Here is a 23347-nt window from a genome sequence, read left to right on the forward strand (position 1 = left end):
TAAAAAAAAAAAATACGTGTATGTGTGCTATCAGGTTTCTCATCGGTTATGTAAAGCGAACGTCTCGTGATCCGTTTTCAACAATTATATTATTAATACGACGCAATTATTATTGCGAGCCACTCGAAAACCTCGTCTCTTACATACGTAGGTACCTGAATTATTATTATTACTATTATTACGACTGTTCGCTTTGATTGTCTTAAATCATAATCCTTTGTGTATTTATTTTACAACCGTAACTTTATTTTTTGAAGATATCTTCCGCGCCACATTGTCGTATGAATTTGATTCGATTTAACCATCGAAACTGTTATAATTATAACACAATATCATATTGTTACACGCTTAAAATAATAAACGTAAATGCGTGTAGTGAATGTGTTTCTGTTATCGTCTTACGGTTGAGCTGAGTGATGGTGTGCGACGATGCATCACATTATTACGTAACAATTGGTTCAATCTCTTGCACACAGACTAAGAACATAATATTATCATGGGACATGGGTCATATTTATGAATATTTTAGCAAATATTTTTAGAATTTCCACCAATCATAACCAATTTATTATTGACCGTGTAAAATTAATCTTTAAATCAATTAATATTTTGATTGTAGGTAGTAGGTACACTATAAAAACACTACTCTATCATTTGAATTTGAAATAATCGCAGTTCGCAGAAAATAATGTTATTTACCTACGTAGATGATATGTTTTAAATAATTAGATTACGAAATACTATAACTTTCCAATATTATTATACGTTTCCTAAAAACAACAATTTTATTTTAGTACATGTATTATTTCACATTTTAGTTATTTCGAGACTTCTATTATACACTGATAATAATATCTTAAAAAAAGTCATATATTATTCAACAGATTAATCTATATTTTTAAATAATTAAATTAAAATAAATTTCTCAAATTATTTACATTCACACACACACACACACACTATACTTACATGGTCATTAGATATTTAATTTTGATTTAAAAGATTGTACCTACTAAATGTACGTTCACTGTTCAGTTTATTTAAATTAAGTTTCTCTAAACAATGCACGTTTGAATAAAATTTTCTACAGAGAAAAGATGTTACTTATACCTTATATAACGTTTATATAGATCTACAGATATAGATGATCTATACTTGGAATTAGTCTTAAAAAATTCATATTCTATGCTCATTAATTTCTCTAATACACAAAAACAGTTTCATAATTTTTTTAAAAATGTATACATAAATGTGTTTATTTGAACTATAGAAGGACTTCGTTGTTTTATATGATCAATATTTTTATTGTCAATGGATTAACGATTTGATTTAGATGCTATGAACATGTTAAAGCTATTAAAATTATTTTAATCAAGCCATAATTTCAACCATCTAAGTTATTACTTACTACTAATTAGTATATATATAATATATATAGATAAATATCTTTTATATATTTATATATGGTATATATGTTGACATAACTTATTCTGCAATTGGAGTTTTTATAAATTTTCTTTTTAGCTTATTATAATATATTACTGAGTGTTTTAATGCACATATTGTACTACTTAATATGGTTATTATACTTATCCTACTTTATTTTTTTTATCAAGAAATTGTGTAATTAATTTAAATTAACTTATCATACTAATAATTAATTGTATAAAAATTAATTTTAATCTGTTAAATAGACGTTACATTAATTTATTAAAGTTTGAGAAATCTGCAAATAAATTTGTAATTTATATGCTTAAAACTTTAGAAGTATTTCAATTATTATAATTGGATTGTTATGATTTCTTAAATTCAGTAGAGGGGAGCTTTATATGCATAAACTACGTAGATAATAAGATCTTAATATTTATCTAAATGTTGATGTATTTTTTATTTAAAAGAATAGTTCTATTATTATAAATTTTTTTACTTCTTATGAATTTTAAGTATCACAATCCAATATATTTTTACTTTTTTATACATTGTGATAATGCGAAAAATATTTTAGTAGATATTATGTAGGCTTAATTTATAATTGGTTTATAAAGTTATAAACCAATCCCTCGCATAAAAAACATCCTAAAAGCTCATTCAGAAATTGTTGTCATAATTTATAATTATAAAATTAATTATCTATGTAGTGGAGTTACGTGCCTATGCGCCCTCTTTGCCAACCTAAATGTCTGAGTTGCACCTATGTACGTGAAATGTGAATATGTGTGATTTATCGAAAGGTTTTGCACTGTCCTTGGGCCTTGGCATTCGTAAGTCGATTCCAAAACCAATTAACGCATGTACGTACGTACGTCTATTATTGTATAATAGCAGTGATACCCTTTTGATATTTTTCACGCACACGATATAGGTTGCTGTTTTAAATTAGTGGAATACAATGACTGCATATAATATCATACTAAAAATGCGGTAGGTCCCCATATAAGATATAGAATAGCGTTTTCGAATGACAGTGCAACAAACGTCACATCATGCGCGCTCTTCATCACCGTAGTCGTCATCGTCGTCTATATACCATTTCGATTTGTATTATTGTAACTACCTATACCTATTCAATTTGTCATTGATACTATGGCAATACTATTTTTTTTTTATCTTCTCATGAGTATTTTTTCTTTTTAATCATAACATAGACGATCTAGCGATTTCCATTACCGTCAATACAAGTCGCATTCTGACGGCTATAACATAATATCGTATAGTTACATATATGTACGTATAAGTATTTATTATACGTCCTAGACTCAGTTTGACACATGTTCTCGCCTATTATATTATTATTCATTGTAGTATATCGTATAATATATATATTTATATATATTAATAAACCTCCTATATATATATATATATAGTATATACACTCATATACACGCGTGTCAGCCGATTGGACATCATCACGCGTGTGCCGATACATACAATAGTCGATAGAATAGGTAGTCATTAGTCATAATAATAATAATATATAACGAATAAGGATTGACGAGCGGTGGCGAATTAGACCGTGTGAAAACGCACCAATAATCGGCTTTTAATTATCGCTGATCGTCGTTCTGCACATTGACAATCGCGTCGTGCTGTTGATAATGTAGTAAATATGTAGTATAATAATAAAATAAATAGCTAAGTATGTAGTACACCGCCACCGAATTGTTAAAACATACCGTCTACAACAATATTATTCGTATAACATCAATTCGCGTATACAAGAAGTAATATCATCGAGTATATATTGTAATACGATATACTCAATGGTAATATGTATATTGTGTGCTACTGTGCTCATTGTTTGAGGACGCGAACTGACGACGCCGCCGCTTTAGTCGTGGAAGTATTAATAATAATATATATAAGTATTGGCGTAAGGAGGTAGCTGCCGTGTATTACAATAATACCTATCATAATATTATAAGACAGTAGATACAGTACTACAGTTGTATGTTGTATAGTAGGTACCTTCCTATATATATATATATATTCTAGTACCTATTTTATATATATACATAATACATATTACATTGTGTAGTATCAACGAATAATACATCTACAAACATATTTGTGCCAGCTACCTTTTGGCCTAGATGTAGGAGAACCATCGATAGGTCTTAATAATACAAACGCATTCGTCATTTTATTGAGTTAAACATTTTTTTAAATTTTAAATATTTTCAATAATCAAAAAATAATTCAAGTCTGATTTGAAAATATTATTCAGATCACGTTATATCCATATTTCATGGGTTAGGTTACATCATATTTGGTGTTGTCAATTTTTTTTATAGATTAAACGGAACATTAATATAATTTTCCATAAATTATAATATTTTAAAACGAAGAACTTGATTACGTTAATACGATTAAAAAACCCGTGTCTATTCGAGTACTTATACGGTATTTCCTCATGTAATTATTGTAAGTATTACGTAAAATTTAAGATTTTAATTTCCCACAAATTATAATTTATTATCCACCTACCGACAAATTATTTCATTTTTATTTGTTACACCACTACGTAATCTGAACACGATCAGGTATTTCTATAATGGTATTAATGTTAACAGAATTTATAAATTGTTTTTCATTGAATAATAGCTTATAATATTTTCTTAAATATTTTTTGTGGAATAAATTTTTTTTTTATTGATATTCCTAGTTTATAAACCATACAGCATTAACTTGCCGTACGATTTTTAAATAAAAACTCGTTTGCTTAAAAAACTTTACCATGTTACGTCTTTGCATTCATACCAGCTAAAGGTGTATTGTTAAGTAATAGGTCAAAAATCATTCACTGAGAGGAGTTAAAAAATGTTAACACAATATAATATGTAATTTATAAATAAAATATGTCAAAGTAGCACATTACTAATACAGTAATACTACTCACTAGTAAGGGCAGTAAGGCTAATAATAGTTAATACTAGTATAATTAAAAAGTTATTCTAAAAAATAATTAATAAACTATATTCGATCGTCGATATAATATTAGTCACAGTTATTTAAGCAATATAGTTCATTGAACAGTTACTAGAATTTATTTCTAATTGTTAAGGTATATTTATCGTTTCATTGTACTGGAGCATTTCAAAGATATTGTTATACATGAATAAAAGGAAACTTAATTGATATTTTAATGACATGACATATTAATCATTTTTATATGATAATAATACATGTTACATTTGTCTATTCTTAGTATAAATGATTGATAGACAAATGTAATACGAGTATTATATTAACCTGCATTTAGTTTAAGTGGTAGATACTGTACCTACAGTATTGCAGTGATAAGGCAATATTATGAACTATATTATAATGAAAATTAAACGTAATATGGGTGTAACCAGTTAAGTCGATTAACAAGTGCTTACATAATGTAACATTTAAATAAGAATGATATTTTTGAACGGGCCATTTTTAAGCGTATTGTTAAATAATTTATCAAAATGAAGTATCCGTGTTTAAAAATTAAATATAAATTTTGTGTACATCCCGTAAAATAAATGAAATTGATGTGCTAATAATATAAAATAAATCATGCATGTTTTTCATTTCGTGCATTATGAAACATAATAATAATAACAAATAAAATAAACAGCTGTTAGTAAAATAGTCACACATTACTCACAATATAGTTTTTTCGATAAAAACAATACGTGTTAAATAATATAGTTGTATACTTATTTCATGAAGTTAATATAAATTAATTTATATAACTATGATATATAAGTTTGTTATTTTTAAATTATAATATTAAAGTATGGATTTTCTTTGTGTTTTATGATTACAATTCTTTATAATACTACTTTCTGTTTAATTAGTCAATACTTAATATATTTAAATTGCATGAGGTTATGCACATCTTTAAATTATTAGAGTCCATGACTTTTAAAGACAATATACGAAGTCAACAGTCTCTTAAATGCTTTAGTTATACCACTAGTACCAAGTACGCTTTGTTTCTAAATAAATTATAAAGTATTTTATTAAAAATGACTATACAATACTACTATCTCTGTCCCAATATTTGAAATTGATTGAATTCATTATGGCCTTAAATAAATGAAATTAATTACAACAGTCTACAACCATCCAAAACAACTTCCGAACCTGTTCAAAAAATGTAGAAATCTATCATTAATTTTTTTTTTTTTGTTTAATGTATTTTTTATTTTAATCATCATATAATTTGTATAAATGCTATGGTTTATTTTTAATACTAACATGTTTGGGTTTACTAAATTATACTGTTCAATTGCTTTATCACATAATATGTAGTTACTGTCATTTTTTTTATATATGGATTGTTCAATATATTCTTCGTGTAAGAAAAAAAATGGGAAATTAGTACCCAGGTAACTCATTAGTTATCTCTTTATATTAGAATGGCTAAATCAGCTCACTTTTTTAATAACAAATCGTTACGTTCCTTGTAATACATATTTATTTAAATACCATCTATATGTACCTACGTATTATTGGACACGTTTATTATTTATGAATTAAGTGTTCCGGGTTTAATAATAAATCAAAAACTATGAATACGTCTTATTTGCATGTTTTAGTTTTAACTTTTAAGCCCATATTTTAAAATTATTTACGTATTTACTTGTATACGTATAATATAATATTATACACAGACACTGAATAGCCGGTATTAAAAAAATAATAATTATAAAATTATAGCCTCCTCTACGTGATTATGCATATATATGCATTATGAGAATTCGTGTTTGCATATATACTATAGATATTGAATTATATATTTTGTTTGTAGTTGTAACTATTCACTAGAAAAATTGAATAATGCGGTTGGAAATGAGAAAAATAACTCAGCCCCAAATTATTAATAACGTATGTATCTATCGACCAACAGCACACATATATATGATAGATATATTAGGTATATTATAGTAATATTATATAATATTACGATGGTTATTAGCATTTAGGAATCCCACATTTTCAAATTCTTGAATTTCAGCGTATATGCATTAAAACAAAATATTTTATTGGTCTTAAAACTGTCAGAAACACGTAACACTCATCACGCATACATTAATAATGTATTGAAAATTGTTCTAACGAAATAAAACTTGATTTAAGTTATTAAAAGCAAAGTTAAAATTATGATTATAATATTTTTTTATTTTTTTTGCAGAGAAGATCAATATTATATGCAATATAAGAACTAACGTCTTATATTTCCGGCTGTCCTTGTTTTTCATCTCTTGTACATCACTATTAAAATATATTATGCGATATCTGTCCATTATTTAATATTTTTTTTTATTTATATGAAATATAAATATTTTTTATTGTTAATAGTTAATGTACCTATACAATTTATACACGTATAAAATATATACGGTAATACCTATATGTATATAACATTATATATTATTATATATATTATAATATTATAAACATACATAGATATATAATTTATAAAAGAATAAAATTAAGTGAAGGGTACAAAAAACTTGAGTGCACCCGATAAATAATATAGCTACATAGTGATTCCCCCCGAAATATCGAGAAACATTACTTATGAGTTGCTTTATACATTACTACCTAACAATATAACGTATTATCCTATATTATATAGAATTAGTATATATCCATATACCTACATATTATTACTCGTTCGGTATTATACTATTATATTATTATTATGTCATATTTTACTGTACGGTTAAAAATCACTGATTTACATAATAATAATAATAATAATAATATCGTCTGAGTAGAGTGCGTTACGTATTAGGTAAGCTGTATAGGTGGTATAACGTTCGTTAGTACGTGACAAGTGTCTAATACATAGTAATAATTCCGGTCAACGTGTTTATTTAACTGTGTATAAGTCCTGCGACCTGCGCTATATATACATTATACACACAAATAATAAGCGTATTGGCACACACTATTATTATTGTTATATTTGCATACATGTCATAATATGAACATATAAAATGAAGCGCGCATTCACTCGAAAAGATCGTATTAATATGACACCAACGAACTTATTACCTTATAATTTATAAATATCTATGTTATATACAATAATTAAAACAAAAATTACCGATCGTAATAGCCGATCCCAGGGTTTTTTTTACGAAATTTCGTACTACGCACTTTTTCCGCTTATCAGACAAACTCGTGGGTGGTTTGAGTCATTCCTCATTTACAAATTATTGGATTAGTGATGCAAAAACTATTCGGTATATAATTACATACATTTTAAAAATAAAAATATAATCATAAATTAGGCGAATAATATTCCGAATACAGAAAACTAAACGAATTATTTGTAGTGGGTTATTGTAAAAAAAAAAAATGTGTTTTACGTATCATACAATATTTAATCCTCCAAGCTATGTTTGATCCACTATCTCTGTGAAATCGTATAAATTTGACTAATACAGTGGCCATTTGAAGAAAAATAGACAGATTTTGGGTATTGAAAATGCAAATGGATAATATGCTCGACACAACTATTATCCTGGGTACCTATGCGGTTTTAAAATAGAAACGTTTAAAGATCTAGATCTTGGCTCGAATACCAACTCGTACGGTTAAGTACTCGGACTTGGTGCATAATATACATTATTATAATATATTATGCGATACGCACAATTTGCGCGTATACGGTCGCCTATAGTGATGGTTCTTCGTCGCACTGTCTGGCAGAGCCGATTATATCGCGTTCGTATTTCCATATAGCAAATTTACAAAACATGGATGCGCGTATACCTACCTAATAGTATGATACTTGCGTAAGAATTATACTTATCTATCACAGTGGCACAACCAGGATTTATTCAAGGGGGGGAGGGTCCAAAACATTTTATTTATTTACTGTTTTCTCTGTTCTTTTCCTTAAGTAATACATACATTTTATTGTTTAATAAATAAAATTATATTATCTAATATAATTTAATATATTTTTACATTTTTAAATTTATATTTACAATATATGTCAATTAATTATTTTTATTATGCCAGTTAAATTGTGGTATAGTTATTAGACATTAGTCTTAATATTGATTTTATCTATACATCGAATTCGACGTATTATACCAAATCTAATAATCAATCAATTCAAGAAAATTTGATGAAAATTTCAGGGTAACTTTAAAAAATAAATACTATGAGACAAGTCAAGGGGGGGGGGGTCCACCCCCTTGGGTTCGTCACTGATCTATCAATAAAAGTTAAAACGAATGCACGCGACCTTTACGCAGTAGTTCTCGTGCGCAGGTTGTGTGCGTTTGTGTATTTTTAATATTATTATTATTATTATTATTATTATTATTATTACTACGCTATGACGCCCACTCGTTAGGTCGTTGATCTCGACCCGCCGGGAATGTATACATATATTATTATTATTATATTACCTGTCTATATCTCTTCTACCTGTACGTGTACGAGTTGTTTGAACTCTGCGAACTTCGCGTTTATCCCTAAAAATGTGTTGGTCGGCCCACATTAAATGCATCGAGAGGGTTTGCTGTTTTGTTTCTGCAGGCGTGATTTATTATTAATCGCATTTTTTTTTTTATCATGACACACGTGTACTTACGTCTCATCGCCACCTGTTGAATTTTCGATTCCCAGATCCGTTACACAATCACAAAACATATCAAACTTGTTTTATTTTTATTATTACTATTATTATTTTTTTGTCATGTCGAATTTCTCGAGAATAAATTAGACGAATACGTAGTGATCATGCGGGCAGGATATAACACAATGTTGAATGTATGTAATATGTATTATACGATTTTATTCGCTAACTACGTTATATTGTTTGGTCTGTGGCCAGTTTCAGATGGTGCCAGTCAATTACGATTTTCGACCATGTGTTTACATAATAATGTGTGGTATATCGTATATAGGAATAGTATTATATTATTATTATTTTATTATACGGTATTGTAAATACAATCAAATTCTTGAGTGCTTATTATTATTGTTATTTCAAACGTTATATAGATTTTACAGGATTTTTACATTGCATTATTACAATATACAATTTATAAATTATATAGGTACCCATAGTGTCTAGTATGCCTACGGTTTTCCGTGTTTTTTTTTTTTATATAGATATTATGGCCATACACTGTATAGGTAGGTATAGTGGTTGTGGTTGTGGCTAAATTCATTTTTTTTTTAAATTTAAATTTTCGAGTGGGAATCGTTTTAACGGTCACATAATAGAAATCTAATAACAATAATGTATTCTATGCGATAATATTTTAACTGTGTATATAATATTTCATATTTTCGTGACTTTTTACGAGCAGTTGTGAACTACGCAAAACATGATGGTTTATCATTAATTTAATAAATCACTCAGCAGCTATCGTAAGGAATATTATTTTTATTATTGTTCGCCTCCGCCAAGTACCTGCAATAATATGTTCGACCGTAACCCGTAGGCGCGCGACAAGGGGCTTAAAACGTATGCCATGTTTTTATATTATTTAATGGGATATATAATATGCGAAAACGCGTACCATAATTTCATTCCACACTCTTGACCTTGCCAAATAAATTTGTGTAGGTATTTCCGATTTTGTATAGATGAGCGACAAAATAATATTGACTAGATGGACAAATATCTGTATAAAACTACTAACTGTATTTACTTTATTCAGTTTTTTTATGAATCTAAAAACCTTGGTCGATTTCAGACCGTAGGCCGTCAGAAATTCAATTAAATCCAATACCAAATAACGAATAATAATAGAATAATTAGTAACAATCAATAACGTATTAATCATTAGTAGAATAAATTGGTCAATATTTTGAATGACGTGCCAACATTTTGAAATGTAAATGATAATGAAATATATTCGTTATGATTAATTATTTGTCGTGTGCAAGTTATATCATATCGTCTGTCGCGATCTTATTTTATTATCTACGATATAGTAACAATACAAAATAATGTTGTATACAATAACATTTTGTATTATTTTGGTTAAGTTCGGCGGCACGACCTCGCACAATAATAAACTACGTCAAAATGTTTCAAACGAAAACGGCTATTGGTACATAATAATATCACAATCTATAGTGGACCACCCGGAGGAGGTCTTAAAGTCATGCACTGATCGTTTCGTTATTGAAAGGTACAAGACGACTAATCCGGCAGAAACATAATATTACTACATTATATTATTATTAAGTTTATATTTTATATTAATTACGCGTATAACTTTTACAATTCTATTAAAGTATTAAAATACATTTGTACGTATGTCGTATATATTTTATGACATGCGAAAATAACACTCGTGCGATCCAGGGCACGTAATGAAGTTATAAAATGTTTGACCTTTAACACGGGGACAGAACATTAATCATTTTTGAATAATACATAATATTTATCAACACGGTACCGTCTTCTCGCACAATTGGCATAGCATTTATTTATAATGACGTCACGCGAAACCGTATAATCACGCTCGACGCGCTGTAGAGAGAAAGCTCTAAATAAAAGATTTTTTTTTTTTGATACCCGCACATTGTTTGTTTTTTTCTTTAGAAAACGTGATCATATTTCATAATCGCACATTATGATAATACGTACCCTTATAGACTGTTAATCAGCTAATGAAGACAAATAACAAATGAGCAGTTGTTGCTGTTGTGTTTTATACATATTATGCTTGAATCAGGGATGAACAATTAACGGACTCACCTATCCTTTTAATGACCACGTTTATTTGTTTTCAAATGAAAAAACGGTTTAGAATTTTTATCTGAGAACATGTAGAGCAAAAAAAAAAAAAAAAATGAAAACTACTGACCATTTGCCATTTGGTAATTTTGAGTATATAATTAAACATAAAGCATACTTATTATAAATACTTATAATAATACACGTATAGGAGTTGATGACTATTTCTTACAATTTGTTTCTAATTCATCAAATGAATGAAGTTTTAATTGAATTAAATTTTCTGAAAATAATATATTAATAAAAAATAATTTATTTTTACTTCATGAGTCATTACTCATTTTACGATAATCGCTAATTTTTATTTAAATTATAGTATAATATTCACTTATATTGTAATTATTATTATGAATAAATAAGTTAAATTTTATTATGTTTTTTACATGATAATCCTCGACTGCAAATGTAGTAAATGTATTCATGAATTATAATATAAAATTTTATATACTTAATTATAGGTATTTAGATATTTGAAAATATAAGTTATTTATAGTATGTACAAATATATTTTAATTTACTTTTAATAGGTTGAATATTCTTAAAATATTATTAAAGGTGATTCACTTTACTGCGCTGGGTAAAGAATTGGAATAGGTTATAGAAAATCTTGACTTTTCACCTGTTTGATTGTTTTATTATTGGTAGTAATTTATATGTAAAAATAAAAAAACCGATTGCAGTGAGAATAAAATTATACAATATTAAATACCTTTTATTCTGCATATAGTCGTTCGATTATTCAATTTTTGTTTTTGACACGATGATGGTAATACCTATGTATGCGTATGAGTTGAGCCCTTCGATATCATATATATTCGCGTAACCCCCGCGATTATACAGATATTTATACTTTATATCGTTGAATTTAATATCATCATTCTTTGCTATGTAATAATATATATATTATGTATGTGAATACCAGATATACTACTATTACTGTAATGGGGTTGGATTGTTTTGTTACGCAACATACGCGCGCTACATTTATACAGACGGATATTGTTATTTTGTTGTAAGAATGGTGTTATTATTAATGCATGCACGCTGTTTAATACGGAATATTATGATTACTGTAGAGTTATTGGTATTACAGCGTGTTAATAAATATGATATAGTCTGTTCATTAATGCTTTTCAAATGGAAACATCAATGATTCGATAAACCATAAATATCAAAAAATAAAAAGTTTTGTTATGTAGGTATGTGTAGTGTATACCTACGGTAGACATATGTATACTTTGACGTTTCGGCGGAACCCTTGACCACGCCTCAGCCCCAGGAATTGGAGCAAAATCCTGTGGTCGTGATTACCTCCAGGCAATTTTACTGTTCGCGTTTTATTTTATTTTTTCTTCTCCATTCTCTCGCAGTCCAGTCTGACAACACACTATATCTTTGTGTATAAATATATATATATATATATTACACAATAATAATACTCCTGTAGTCTGATCAGAATCTTTTTTTTTCTTATACTAACATATTATATCTTTACATGCTGCAATATACCGAAAGAAATTCCTAGACAAACACGGTCATAATATAATGTAATTCAGTTTGTGATTTTTCGCACATACGCTTTCACCTTCGTACAACTGTTTTCATGGCCAATATAATATAGCTGTACAATGTGTACACGAATTATATTATATCGTTATGTGAAGAAATGGCCATAGCTATTTCTCGGGATCTAATTACACCCACGCACTGTATGCATTTGTGTTAAAAATATAGAGTACTCTCGTTGTATAACGTACACGCATTAATATGTAACCGGTTACGGAGCGCACAGAGTTGTAATGTTCTTTTATTTTTTTTATTTCCTAATCAATTACAATAGGTAGGTAACATATAACATTTTTCTATCATTTAGGCGTACGAGAAATTACGACTGTGAACTTGACGAGCATAATCATTAAATAGTAGTTATTTTACGATAAAGAACAAAATGATACAAATTCTTCTAGTTGGCCTTGAATTTTAATCGTCTTATGGAAGAAGAAGAAGAAGATTAATAATAATTAAATGACAAGATGTACACACAATTGCGGCTGGAAAAACGACTAAAATTTTATAAACGATCTAAGACTGTTCACATTTTAAACATTTCATTTAAAATTGTATCACTGCTATTGGTAAATCAGTATGAGACTATAAGAGTTAACCGTGTTTATTGCACATACACAATGCATTAGTACAATAGTGTACAATTTTTAAATTGTAATTTAAAAATTTGTACAGTTTTATAAGAAAAAATGTCGATTACAAAATTCGTAAATTAAAAATAGAAATTATTTTTTTCAACGAAACGGCTTATTATTTTTTGGTATGAAAGTAGGATTTTAACAGTGTTGTTATTTAGTTATTACATGGACAATTTAGGTTACTGGGAAAAATTAAGTATATTAACTATTGAACAACGCGATTATTATTTTTTTTTTACGTGGAGTTCTAGTATAATATAACAACCTAATTAGTAATTAAACATGAAATACTAATAATCAGCCACGCAGTTACATGTGCGGGAAATTTAAGACTTGATCACAATATATTATCTAGATATTATACAAACATTTTTTTTTTTTTTTAATTATTATTTCGTTAACTTCCTCATTTTATAAATAAATACATGTGTGAATAAAATAATGAATTTCATTAATCATTAAATTGTTGTCTAAACTGTATACCTACTATGAATTACGAAATTTACTACATAATATGTTATTTTAATCTATCTTATAATTTGATATAAATTATTGATTGAATGATGATTAATATATTCTGTTCTATATTATTTTTCGGTAACAGGTTAAGAAACTGTGGAAAACGAAAATCATTTCATATTTGAAATATTTTATATTTGCCATACATCCCAACGAAAAAAAATCTTAACTTGAAATGTACTTTGTGTAAGTATCTATATAGTAACTATTATATCATAATAAAAATTGCAGTGTAAACCTTAAATAGATATAATAATATTATTAAAAGTTAATCGTACACAGACGAATGTTCAAGAACCGAGCTAACATTCTTGCGGTCATCGCAAGTTGAATTCTGGCGGTTACTGGTTAACAGCAAACACTTACATTTAGCGGAATGTGGATTTCAGAATTTCTAGAACGTTTATTTTTATTTTTGAAGCGGCAAAAATAAAACTAAGAAATAATTCAACCATTTTATAAATCGAAGTGTTTACTAATTGTATACATAATAAATTGTGAAAAGAGTCAATTGAAAGTTATTTTTTAACTCAAAGCATGTTTTTTTTTTTTTTTGTTTTGTTAAAGATTGCAATCGTAGTTATGTTCGTATTATTACTTATTGTATATAATATATTGTTTGATATTCTGAATGAACTCTATTGAACTTCTTACATGTTTTTTTAAAATAAAATACATCGAAGCACTTATACACGCAAACTTGTCAATCATTATATTATATACATCAAAAATGGTTTTATTGTAGATTTGGTGTACATAATGTATGTATATTATATATAATATTATATTATATGCTCAGTCATTACTCATTATTTTAATGTAAACGTATTACTTGTTGAATGTTTATATCATAATTTTTGTTTTTAACAATTTCAGACGTGTATACTGCTGTGCACTAATTTGTGTTATTTGATAAATGTAATTGTAATGGATTTTAAACGATTCAATAGATAAATTTTAAGTCTATAATTAATTAAGCTTGATTCGAATTTATGGCATAAAGCATATTATACGAATGCTATACAATTTTAAGTGTTGCCTACCTACTTAATCTATTATTGTAAGTGATACGAGTTCAGGGCATGATTGTTTTTTTCCGCGCACTATAACGTCGATGATGCTTCAAGGTCGGCCGTCGGGTTTCAACCTTTATTGGAATGTTCAACCGGTTCTTCCGAGGTGACATTTTCACTATTATCGTATAATACCCGTTTACGTCTTTCCTTAATCGATTAATTTTACAAAAACAAGAAATGCTACAGAAAGGGTGAAGTTAACGTATTCAAATATTATGCAAAATATACACAGCAGCACGATGCATATATTATTATCGTATTTGTTTGACTGGAGGAGAAGGAGATGTGTGCCGTGTGCGTATTGCTAGACGCCCTGTAGAGTAAGTTTATTTACCTTACTGTGTTTTTATGGGTAACACAGTAGTCCATATTCTTCGGTTTTATGTAATTTCACAGTATGTATTATGCAGACATGCTAATAAAATGTGACTCGTAAAGTTGATTAAAAACGAAACGTTTTGTTACGAATAAATATTAGGCAACAAAACGTTCAGCTCATCGTTTATGTCTTTGGTTTCGCGAAATGTGCCCAAACAGGGCAAACAGTATAATATGTTATATTTAATTAATAATATTATATCAGGAATATTTGTTTATAAATGTATATGATTTAAACTGTAAAGCTAGTTGATACGCATGACAAGGTGTTTGATAATATATTCCCATTAATATAATATGATTTAACAACCTTGATATTATATATTTATATTATTATTATAAAAGTAGACATGCCAGTGAGTGACTGACTGATAAAATGTATTTAGATCACACTTAATAATAATGACACATTCAATTTTTCTCAGCAGAAGTGATCCTGTGTAAAGATATGAATCGTCCATTGTTTTACTACTTCTCTTAGTGGGACCGATTACCCTTGGTACCATATATATGGAATGTTTATCAGTCATACATAATTTGTATCAGAATGTAGAAAGAAAAAATTAATTTCACCAAAAAAACGGACGTAAATTTTCACTTTTTTCTTTAACGAATTTACTCACTATCGTCATTGGTTTTATTACTTTTGTTTTTCAACGAGTAAATATAATATGTAGGTATAGGTGTCTATCGCGGTGGAGTAAAAACCACAAATTTCGATTCTACACAATGGGCTCAATATAGTGTACAAAACTTTCCACGGGATACGACTATAATATAAGCGTTGGATTATGAGTTATGACACCCAAAAAATAATTTATATAGTTATCTATGAATGGAAATTTAGTATATAAATATATATCCCGTGAATAATAGTATTGTTTCTTTCACTCTATGTCTCTAACATATGCCTTTTAAATAGTTTTTTTTTAAATTGTAAAATCATCGTGTTCAGATAAATAACATAGTACAGTGGTATAACTCTATTATTACAGTGACGTTTTCGCTAAAATATAATATTATTACGTTATATAGTCAAACTAATGGTTTTGAAAATGTTATATTGTTTGTATATTTTACACAGGTTTTTTGACGCCATATAATTAGTCACCGCGCGAGAGATGGGTACTTGCACAGTGCACGTTATACCAAATTATATAAATGAAAATCATTTAAAAATTAAAATACATGACGATTGCGAATCGTTTTTAAATCATTTTCCGTAAATGAGACGTTCATAAATAGATCGAAACCGCGTGACGGAAGTGTCTTTCTTTCCCCTGTAGTGTATATTTTATCCACGGCCCATTACGTTAAAAATATATATATATTTTATATTGTAATGTTGTTTTTACTCTATTTTTATTATATTTTATTATACTCTCCGCAACACCGTTAACACCGTTATTATTACCGGCGTACATGCACTCGGTCTGTATCACACGTCGTCGTTTCACTTTCCATTGCAACATCTTTTCCTATGTATCGTATTTATATTATCATTTTATACATTACTTTCGATTTTAGTATTTGCGCCCATAAAAACAAGATGGACTGGTATCTTTGTCGTTAATTATATTTTGGTTTTAATAATTCTTCGTATAATAATTTAAATGCCTAATAAAAAATAGAAAATAATCAAGACTTACCACTAAGTACACAGGCCAGCAACAGCACGACGACGGCAGCGGCGGTCTTGTGGCTGGCTGTCATCGTTGACACGCGCTCGCTGACGGGGTTGACTTTTCACACACAAACAAGTTCAATTACTGATTGTCTCCAATGATACTATATTGGCTGGAAAATATTTTCGACTATGAACCACTACACTATAGGTGCGGCCGGCGGACTTTTATTGGAAAACCCGTACAGTCGGTGCGCAAGTGACATTTAGTTTTCGGGCGAACAACGCGTGTGATTGAAAAAAAAAAATAAACAAAAACCGATCGAAATTTAAAAAAAATAAATTTTTTTTTCAAAACACTCAACTGTCAAATTATTTAATAATTGTATTGTGTTCTACGTATAAATATACTAAAAATATATGTCTACGAATTACGGTTAGAGTAAAAAAAAAAAAAATTCGAACGATTATTATTATTTTTTTCTAATCACAAACTCGCGTCGACTCGTCCTAAACTACTGTTCACACGAGAGTGAAGATTGGACATGGACACAGACGCTGTTAGGAGAGAGACGTCGACGCCGTCGTCGCCACCGCCGTTTGGGGAGTGAGATGGCTGGTGGAGAGAGAGAGAGAGAGCAAGAGAGAGAGAGTGAGAGTGAGTGAGAAGGAGAGACGTCGCATACGCACTGCAGATATTATACAGAGGAGAGGGTCACTTTCTTATTCAGCCGGACCGCTGTGTGCGTGTATATGTGTAAATGTTTGTTTGTGCGAGTGTGCCCGTGTATTTGTGTGTGTGTGTGTGATTTAAGTGGAAACGAGAACGCGCCCCGGTGCGACTTGCACAAGACTTGTACAGCGCGACATAAACTGCACCGCCCGGCACCTTTCATTTACCTCGCCGCCTATTTTTGTTATGTTTTTTTTTTTCCACTGATATTAGTATATAGACTATTCAGGTACAATCATGTTGCAGGTTTCGGATGGGTGGGTGATTTTGTTCTCCTTACCCGGTTACACACGGTATGCATAATATAATGCAGAATACATTGGTATACCTATAATACCTATTACATATATTATGCATATTATACAATTTTATTGTTTTTGCTAGGGCGGATCGATATAGGTATATTGCAGCTCATAGCCACACATACACTTGGCCGAATACTATTTATTTATTATGTTATAGATCTGCGATCTCGATAACACCGCAATATTATATTGTTCCTGAATTATGTACAATCTAATATAATATAGACTGCAAGGGCGGAACCATGAACGCGGTTATGTATAAGTACGCAATTGTGCAATACGTGTACGTATATTCTCAAGATATTTTTTAATATTTACATGACTGCAGTGTCTGCTGTTATTGAGATCTTTATTTTTTGCTAACGGTGGCTTTCAATAATTATAAGGTTTTCTATAAAAATGTAACGGTTTTTGGATAACATTCACTAAAGTTTTTTGTTTTTAGGCACACGCTATGAAAACGTTATTATATATTTTAATTATGTATTTAATATATACCTATCTATGTACATATATATTGACCAATGTATTTTACTATATTATACGCGGTTATGAAAATTTGAAGAAGATATATACTATAAAGACATACAGTTAATTTTTAAAATAACTGTGCTCCCGAATAGGATACTCGCTTTATACTATTTAATATACACGATTTTCAGAATCGGATTAGGGAGGGGGCTATAAGAGCCCAAGACTCCTAAAAAAAGGTGGACCTAGAATATCAATAAATAATATGTACAAACATTTTTTCGTAAAAAACTTATTACATTAAACCAACTCTGTCAATGTTGCAGTAAAAATTTCATAAATAATTAAGATGAAAATTATGTTTGAATCAACGTGAATACTTATTATTTTATTAATGTATTACTTAGTGAGACAATTAATTTTATTAATTTTTTTTGTTTATTTTTATTTTCTACGCGTAAACTTTTTAATATTATTTTTAGGAAAGTGTTCGTAAAGCTATTAGTGGGTAGGTCAAATAAACACGCTAATCATATGAATTAATGGAAACTTTTTTATATCTATTATGCAGTTTAAGTACTCCATGGTGTGTGTGTATAGGATCTATTAGATACTACGTAATATATGGTGTATTAAAATCAACCCTTTAGTGTCTAATTACAAGTACCGTCTATACTTTTTAACCGAAGAACGTCTAGGTCATTTGTTTTTGTTAAACTAGTTCATTGTATTATAGTATTTTTTTTGTTTTATTTTTTTAAATACACTGTTGAATAAATTAAAAATATTATGGTGATCTAAATAATGGACAATATACTATATTACGATATTGAGCAATATATAAATAAATAGGAACCTATATTGAGTTTCAAATCTGTAACAAAATTATAGTATATTTGACTTGGGTGGCCCTCGACTTTGCCAATTGTTATAATACACTGTTGTTAAATGGATAAATTTTAGGTATAATTTAAGTAATTAGGTATAACAAAGAATAGTAACAAAGTATATATCTTCAAGGATGTAAAATTGCTTAACTAATAATAGTTTTCAGTTTTCATTGGACCTGATTAAATATTGTATTTGTATCACGGGAATCCTTTTAAAGACTTTGTATTTTGTTGAAGCCATACACGGTCATCAAAATAATTGAATCAATTTAAATATATATATATATATATATGTATATATGTATAAAGTACCTACACAGTATTATTACAAATATCTGCACAATGACCGTCAATAATAATGAGTAATTAAATAATAAACTTAAACTTTAATTTGTAGTCAGGTATCGACTATGAAGTACAAAAGAATAGTATAAGATAAAATACATTGATTAACTACGAACGAAATAGTTCAGTTGTAACCGGTCATTAAAGTTTCTCACTCTTATGTAAGCTATTTAAATCAAAAACATATTACTTATAATATTGATAAAAAAATTAATTCAAAAAGTTATTTATTTATTACATTCTGATAAAAAAGTAAAAATATTTATTTAAAATATATATGAACAATAAACGTATGAGTATAATTCATTTGGATAATAAACTAATGTAAAGGACAACATCATGCAAATTAATTTCACGTCTGCTATAAGAACTCGTTTTGTTCAGTTTTTAAATACAGTATTTACCTAATATCTATACCTACCTAAATATATACATGAGATATAGTAGCTATGTCATTAAATGTATACGAACTTACTTGTACGTTTCTATAGATTTCTCGTTATTTTTAAAGAAGACTACCTTCCAGCCAAGTAAAAACTTGTGATGATTTAGAGATTATTTTCAGTTGTCTTAGTAATATATCAAATCATTATAATAAAAACAATTTAACGAGAAATCTATTAATTTTGAAGTTATACGAGTTGTAGTTTAATAAATTATGTACATGATGCTAGTGTTTTATATAATTCAAGGCAAAATTAATGTACTGATAAAATATATATCTACATTCTGGGACGATAACTTTCTTTAATAGTATATTTTTTACATAACAATATGTAGGTATGTACATGTGCATTTAAATGCTATTAATATGCGCATCCATGGTTTTCCACGCATAGAGATTTTAATTATTATATTGTGAATACCTGGTGTGTATAATATATATTTATGTGAATGTTCGTGGTTGAACTCATTACTTGATTATTTAAAATAAACACTGGAAACAAAATATTTAATAAGAAATAAAACACAATTGTCTTATGACAATAACAACTGTGTATTATTTAGATAGGTACATGTATTCTATAGGTAATTGAACGCTGGCTGTAGAACACAGGTAGGTACGTTTTTTTGCGATTGTTATCAATACGTTTTTACTTTTTTGCCAAGTTTTCAAAAATGTATATAAATTCATCATAATTATGTTGATTTAATTCTATATTCCGAGTAGATCGTGAGAACCTAATTGATAGATGTCATAATAATATATAGATACATAAATGAATAATAAATTGCTGTTATCGTAATCATATCTATTATTTAGGTATACCATTAAGTATCTGTATTATAAAACGCATACCAATTTCAAAAGTATTTTATTTAAAAGTATGATTTTCCATCATGATCGACTTATACGTCGAAATATTTTAATTTATTTCTTTAACCATAGTAGGCATGCTTGGATAGCAGTGGTAAAGAGTTATAAAACAAGTGTATATTATGTACAATCAATATTTTAAAAAACTTTCCACACTTCGTCCTTTAAATAGTTACATTTAAGTATGTATTACTGTAGTATCGATTAGTGGTGTGCACGAAATTGTAATATACGCCAAGGTCCACGATTATAATTGTATCTATATAATCGAAATTAGAATGTGAAATTTAAGGAGAATAGTTCAAATACATAGCTGACCCTTAGCGGACGCTAATAAAGAATAATTTATAGTTTATTATTAACAGTAGATTTTTCTACAATAATATGGACATATTTGCACAAGCATGACCTTTAGATCACAATAATACTGTATATCCTGTACAAATTTGACCTTGAATTGGAAAAAAAAACTAGCGAAAAAAATAATATAATATATTAAACATGTGTATATATAAAATCCATCAAGGAACCGGATCACGAATCAGTGCAACGCCTTTTTTGCCACCAGAAAAATAATAAGTATAACGTGGGCGTTGCCCATATACCTATACAATATATTATATATACGTTGTACATAGTGTAGGTACATACCCCGACACACGGATCAGCACACGCTGTTGGTTGCATAATTTTCCCCAAGATACTATTATGCAGACAGGTGTAATCCGTATCGTTGATAATAATTTATCAAATTTTATTTTAACTGCACATATACGAGTATACATATAAATAATATGTATTCGTGAGACGGCGCGTGAGTGGTTGTTTGGTGCTCGGGTTATTTTTTGTCGTTGTTTCCTGCTTTCGTCTGCGCGTAGGTACCGCTTACTTAGATGTTGGCCAATACCTTATATTGTAACAGGTGTTTTTCTGATTGGTTGGATAACAAAATAATATTTTAACCCAGCCTAACGTCATGTAATTTGATCACGCAAAATCCACCGAAGGCATTAAAATAGCTTTGGGTGTACAATTGTACAATACTATACGTATGATGCTTACGTCTATAGTAAAAGCTAAAAAAATACAAATTAATTTAAAATAACTGAATTGTATCGCAATAATAATAGTTTGAGCGAGAATAAAATATATTTTGAAAACGAGCAGAATTTTTTTTTATATAATCAAGCATAATATTTTAGTTAGGTTTATAGCCAAAGAAATAATATCGAATAATAAATATAGAACATGGTTTCTAAAATTTTTCTTTTCAAGTATTTAAATAAAAAGTCAACCCTAAAGTAACATTAATTCTATATATATGTATATATATATATATGTTATTTTTTTTCGACGCATTTAAATTTCAAACTTTGTTAACATTGGATGTTTAAACGAATACTATTAATAACTTATTTATAATCCTCAAATAATTGTTGTTATTAGTTGTTCAAAAAATATTATCCATAGAAAATTAAAACATTTTATTAATACTTAAAATATAACTTTCCATAAATATAATACATACTAAATAGTAAATCACTAAAGCTTTCAGAAAATTAAAATCAAATTTAAAGTATTTGTAAGCTTTTGAAATTTTCGAATTTTAAATTTAAAGCAAAGGGATAAATTAAATTTTTTTTTTACCTAATCTTATTGTACATAACTTTTTTTAGAAAAAATTCTTCAATTTTCGATTTCAAAATATTTTCTCGGAGGAAGGTGAATCTAATCGATATTTTTGAATCATCAAAATTAAAAGTATTCAGTACTTTTCTTAATAATTTGAAAAAATATAAGAATATAATCTAAAAACAAGAGTTTTTACACTAAGTTAATAAAATCGATTTTTTTACTTTGTTGTAATTCAAAAAAAAATAATTGCAAATAATATAAATTCCCGTTAGTTTATGTTTATATTATCATTTTATGTACATAATATAATTCAAGAGTCAAAATATTTTGTCTCTAATTGATCTTATAGATATATGATATTTTTGATTTTTTTTTTTTATAAACATTAATAAAAAAAATTAACTCAATCATAAAAATTTTTTTTAAAGAGGTCAAATAGCTTAACAATTTAATACATAGTTCTTCATAATTTTTTTCTTTTGCGTATTAGAAAATATTAAAGTTACAAAGCCATGACATTTTTAAATATTTATAAAGTTCAAAGTTTGACTAATAAACTCATAAAAATCATAGGAATTTGAAATTTTTG

The 23347-nt window shown here is 27.9% G+C and overlaps 1 protein-coding gene across 2 annotated transcripts in view; it reads right to left on the reverse strand.

Moving 5' to 3' along the window:
* The window catches only part of LOC112591104, a 47233-nt gene extending 29803 nt beyond the window's left edge, over window positions 1-17430 (reverse strand). For both annotated transcript variants that reach the window (XM_025334773.1, XM_025334772.1), the window contains exon 1: window positions 17087-17430. In XM_025334773.1, coding sequence (XP_025190558.1) covers window positions 17087-17150 — 64 coding nt within the window. In that variant the 5' untranslated portion in view covers window positions 17151-17430. The remainder of the gene's footprint in view (window positions 1-17086) is intronic.
* Between the last annotated feature and the right edge of the window lie 5917 nt (window positions 17431-23347).

The sequence above is a fragment of the Melanaphis sacchari genome, unplaced genomic scaffold (genome assembly GCF_002803265.2).
Source record: "Melanaphis sacchari strain LSU unplaced genomic scaffold, SCAv2.0 Contig12_pilon_pilon, whole genome shotgun sequence".
In the NCBI taxonomy this organism is placed as follows: domain Eukaryota; kingdom Metazoa; phylum Arthropoda; class Insecta; order Hemiptera; family Aphididae; genus Melanaphis; species Melanaphis sacchari.